The following is a 5,018-nucleotide window of genomic DNA, read 5'->3' as shown; positions in this document are numbered from 1 at the left end:
AGGGAGCACACAGAGCTCCTCACCTCAGCAGACGCCCAGTCTGATGAGGGAAACACAGCCCTCTGCTCCCAAGGAGCCGTGTCTAAGGAGACATGGCCCTGTCCTGGGGAGCAACGTGGGAGACAGAAAAAGGCCTTCACCAAAGCAGCATCCAAACAGGCAAATGCCCATAGAGGTGAGGGAGCGAGAGAGCCCAGATGCCCATGTCCCTTTCTTCCTCCTGTGGAGGCTCTGGCTGATCCCCTGCGCTCTCCCAGGGCTCAAGCCTTTCTCTGCAGGCCTTGGTTTGGCCATGGTGAGGGGAGGACAGCTCCTAAGATCAGAGGCTCTGGGGAGGTCAGCTGGGCTTGGGTGGGGGTTCCAGGTCATGCTGTTCCACAGCAGGGATGGAAATGTCCCAGGAGTCGGGCAGGCCAGGCTGGATTGGGTGGGGGAAGTCCTGAGGTGACCTGAGGCAGCAGAAATGAATGGGCGGCCTGACCCAGGGAGGCTGAGATTGACTCCTGGGTGTGGGGAGTCCTCATCTCCTGCCTTTCTGCCAGACCCTGTTTATGACTTCAGTTCAAACCTGGGGGGAGGACAGACGCTGGGGGGAAGGAGCTTCATTCATTTCCCACTCCCCAGAGAGCAGACTGGGTGTGTCATGGCCACACCGTGAGACTCAAGGCCACACACTGACCATCCACGCCTTTACCTGGGCCGGAGCTGCTGGGAGAGGAGGGGCAGCGGCCGGAGCACAGCCAGGTCAGGGCTGCACTCTCCACCTTCTGCCTAGGACCGCGGAGGTCCTGTTCTTCCAGGAGCCTCCTCATCACGCCTCCCCAAGTCCCCCTGCTCAGCTTTTCCACCTCATTCTTACTCTCAGGAAGGCAGCTACTCTCCATCCCTGACTCCCAGGACAGCACCTGCCTGTGCCCAGCTCCCTCTCTTAGGGGAAGCTCCCTGTGACCACAGAACCCATGCATCCACCACGGCAGGCACTGTGCCAAGCACTTTATGGACATTAATTAGCTCATTGAATCCTCATGAGAGTCTCTAGAGAAAGGTACATTATGATCTGTATTATTCCCATTTTACAGATGAGGAAACTGAGGCACAGAGAGGCTAAGTTACTTGTCCAGCAATCTGTCTTTATCACCCCACTCTGCTGTCTCTCATTTATCTCTGCTGACCCTGGATTACGGGCTTGTCTGTCTGGGGAAATCATTGCTGGACTTTGGACTGCAGGTTGGGAGGACCCAGTGCTCTGGTGCCAGGGGCTCTGGTGACATGGGCTCTGGCCTCAGCCCAAGGTGGACTGGCAGGACCAGACAGAAAGCAGGTGGGCGAGGCCCTGTTGCTTGGAAACCAAATCCTCCCCGTTGAAGCCCTGTGGGTTGCCCNTTCTTCCAGGATTTGACAGGTCACTTGGAACTGTGACCCCTCTTCCCTGTCACCTCCCCTCATCCTCCATTCCCATTCACCATGCCCTTCTCTGTCCACAGACAACCTTTTAGTCCTCACGGTGGCCACTAAGGAGACCGAGGGTTTCCGCCGCTTCAAGCGCTCAGCCCAGTTCTTCAACTACAAGATCCAGGTAAGGGGCTTCCTGGGAAAGGCAGGGCCAGCGAGGGGTGGTGGGAGAATCCAGGAGCTGGTGTCCTCCTTCCTAAACTGCCAGGGCCCCCAAGAAAGACTCAAAAGCACAGGGGAGGCTTTCGGAAGCCTGAAGGATGAAAATGAGCTAGGAAAAGGAAGAGGGAACAGAGGCCACAGCAAAGTCTAGGGGTGAGCGAGAGGGAGAGATGAGGCTGGAGAGGTACAGAGTGGCGCTCAGATGTGACAGAGCAGAAGACGCAGCTGAGAGGCTGGTTTAGAGGGCAGATACTGGGAACCAGCATTTTCACCAATTCCCCCACGGGATTTCAGGATGGCTGTGGTCTGGAGACCTTCCCTGTAGTATGAACACTGTTCTAAAGACACCTGAGCTAATGCTCCATTCACCACTGGCATGGGCTTGGTGTCCTCTGTGTGCAGTCCATGGGGCTGAGCCCTGCAGAGGGACGTTCCTCCATTCATCTGAGTGTTCTGAGAGCTTCCGTGTGTCAGGCACAATGTCAGGTACTGGGGAGACAGTGCTGGATAAGACAGACCATGTCACTGCCTACACAGAGCTTGCAGTCTAATGGCATTAAGCTGGAAAGAAGGTGCATTAGCTCATATGAATGAGGGCTCAAGCAGAGGGTTGCTTCAGGCATAGATGGGTCCAGGGCTTCAAGCATCAAAGTGAGGGCCTTGTCTTTCCATCTCAGGCCCTGTTTATCTTCATTTGCTGACATGTTCTGTCTTCATGGTGGCAAGATGACCACCAGCCACAGACTCACACGCGCCAGCTTCTCAACTTCAGCAGAACAAGACCTGCTTTCGTTAGTTTTAACAGAAGAGTCCCAGGGAAAGCTGTGATTGGCCATGCTAGGGTCACATGCTCAAACCTCTGGCTGTGGGAGGGGCAGGAGGGAAGGGACATTCTGATTGGCCAGGCATGGTCATATGACCCCCTTGTCCCCCAAAGCCAGATCAGTCTCACACACGTGTAGTATGGTCTCCCTGCAGGGGAGAGTCATTGTTGCCAAACAGAAACAAAAATATTTACTACCTAGGTTGGGGTGGAAATTTTCCAGATATTTCTTTGCCAAAAGATCATGTTAAGGGGCCTTTCTTTCCAGGCACTCGGCCTGGGGGAGGACTGGAATGTGGAGAAGGGGATGTCGGTGGGCGGAGGGCAGAAGGTTCGGTTGCTGAAGAAAGCCCTGGAGAAGCATGCGGACAAGGAGGACCTGGTCATTCTCTTCACAGACAGGTGGGGGCCGGGGTTTCCTGGCCGGGCCCCTCAGCAGAGATTAAGGAATATTCTTTAGAATATGAGGCCCTCCCAGGACATCGGGATGAGGAGCATCACTCTAGCTAAGGTTGTCTACAATTTTAGGGGGCCTGTGAACCCCAGGACCAGACCCTCTGGTGTAGCCCATTCCCACTGTTGGTGAAAAGATGGGTGGGGCTGACCTGTCTGGTGCTTGAGTGTGAGAAGGCAGAGGTTACGGAGACCATCTCTATGCTCAGGGTGGGGGTGGAAACATAGCAGGCAGAGCCAGAGACACTGGAGCATATCTGTTTCCCAGATGGTGGCCCAGAGCTGGCGTGGGGGGAGGGGGATTTGTGAAGAGCCTTCATCCCTGGTCCCTCCTTCCTGTGCCCTCACTGGGTCCCCGCTCTGTCTTCTCCCCGCTCTGGCCACAGCTATGACGTGGTGTTTGCATCGGGGCCCCGGGAGCTCCTGAAGAAGTTCCGGCAGGCCAGGAGCCAGGTGGTCTTCTCGGCTGAGGAGCTCATCTACCCAGACCGCAGGCTGGAGGCCAAGTATCCGGCGGTCTCCGATGGCAAGCGGTTCCTGGGCTCTGGAGGTGAGAGGCCTGGGTGCAGAGCCTGTGGGGTCAGCAGAGGGGTCCATCCACTGCCTTCGTGAGTGTCCCTGTTGTGTGACATCCCGCATGGATGTCTCACAGGTCTCAAATGCAGAGTGTCCTGAGTTTTTAATCCCAAACCTGCTCCCCCTGTGGTCTGCCTCATCTCATGAAACAACCACCCAGCTGCATGGGCAAAACCAAGGAGTCACTCCTGACGCCTCCTGTCCATCCATGGAGTCACATCGCTCCCTCTCCAGAGGTCTCTCAAATCTGCCCCCTTGTGTCCACACCCACCGTCTCACAGGCCACCATCCTCACTGGGCTCCTGGCCATCTGTAGTAGACTCCTGACTGCTCTGCCAAGCTCCACCCTCCTCCCTTTCCAGTCTGTTCTCCATCCAGCAGCCAGAGGGGTCTTGAAAAACATGCAAATCCACACACATCACGCAGTGACTTCCCACTGCCTGGAGAATAAAACCGTAGGCCTCTGTCTAGCCTCAGAAGGGGGGTGGCCCCCAGCAGCCACTTTTCTCCATTGGCCCAGAAAGTTAGCACGGTCCAGGTGGCCTGATGCTGGCCCTGGCCCAGGGGTAGCGGTGTCCCACTTCTCTTCTCTTAGCCTCTCCCCAGTCTCCACTGTGGCCAGGGAGCCCGTGTGGGCTTTCCTCGCTATGCCAGGGCTCAGCCCCGAAAGCATTGTGTGACCTTAGCCCAGGCTCTGCCCTTCTCTGGGCCAAGTTTCCCAGATAACTATACAAAGGAGCTCCAAGCCTGCACCCCACCAGCTCTACTCTTCAGAGGCTTAGGTCCAATCCATTTACTCATCACATATGTGATGCCCAGCCCTGCGCTGGTGCCGCGTAGTGGGCACTGTTGATCTTTCTCTCTGGGGTCAGTGGGAACTTGTCAGCCAGTGACATTAATAGGCAGGCCTGTTTCCAGCCCGAAGACCCACCTGCCCTTAATCCAGGAGGACTTCTGAGAGGAGGCAGGGTTTTTAAAGGAATGGGAGATGGATGAGAGGGGCGGAGGGAGGAGGCTTCCGGCTTGGAGGCAGAAGCTAAGTGTCTGTCTTGGTGTCCCCACTCCGACCCCCAGGCTTCATCGGTTATGCTCCCAACCTCAGCAAACTGGTGGCTGAGTGGGAGGGCCAGGACAGCGACAGTGACCAGCTCTTTTACACCAAGATCTTCTTGGACCCAGAGAAGAGGGTAAGAGGCAGCAAGCAGACAAAGGAGAGGGAGCTGGGGAAATCTGACCCTGCCTCCCAGTGCCAGGCTGTACTGGGAACCGTCCTCCTGGGGCCTGCACCCCTGGGCTGGTGTCTTAGTCCCTTTGGGCTGCTGTAACAAACTACCATAGACTGGGTGGCTTATACACAACTGACATTTATTTCCCACAGTTCTGGAGGCTGGAAGTTCGAGATCAGGGCGCCAACAGATTCAGTGTCTGGTGAGGGCCCGCATCCTGGTTCATAGATGGTGGTCTTCAAGCTGTGTCCTCACATGTAGGAAAAGGAGCAAGAGAGCTCTCTGGGGTCTCTTTAAAAAGGCACTAATCCCATTCATGAGGGCTC

The 5,018-nt window shown here is 56.1% G+C and overlaps 1 protein-coding gene across 1 annotated transcript in view; it reads left to right on the top strand.

Annotated features, from left to right (window-relative positions):
- Nucleotides 1-1,269: 1,269 nt before the first annotated feature.
- Nucleotides 1,270-5,018, top strand: part of PLOD1 (procollagen-lysine, 2-oxoglutarate 5-dioxygenase 1) — a 29,959-nt gene continuing 26,210 nt past the window's right edge. Inside the window, exons 1-6 of the mRNA XM_008589887.1 lie at nt 1,270-1,321; nt 1,485-1,576; nt 2,706-2,839; nt 3,277-3,440; nt 4,541-4,653; nt 4,845-4,894. Of these exons, the coding sequence (XP_008588109.1) occupies nt 1,270-1,321; nt 1,485-1,576; nt 2,706-2,839; nt 3,277-3,440; nt 4,541-4,653; nt 4,845-4,894 (605 nt within the window). The remainder of the gene's footprint in view (nt 1,322-1,484; nt 1,577-2,705; nt 2,840-3,276; nt 3,441-4,540; nt 4,654-4,844; nt 4,895-5,018) is intronic.

The sequence above is a fragment of the Galeopterus variegatus genome, unplaced genomic scaffold (genome assembly GCF_000696425.1).
Source record: "Galeopterus variegatus unplaced genomic scaffold, G_variegatus-3.0.2 Scaffold138, whole genome shotgun sequence".
NCBI lineage: Eukaryota > Metazoa > Chordata > Mammalia > Dermoptera > Cynocephalidae > Galeopterus > Galeopterus variegatus.
The sequence above is the reverse complement of the archived record's forward strand: the minus strand, read 5'-3'. Positions and strand labels throughout refer to the sequence as shown.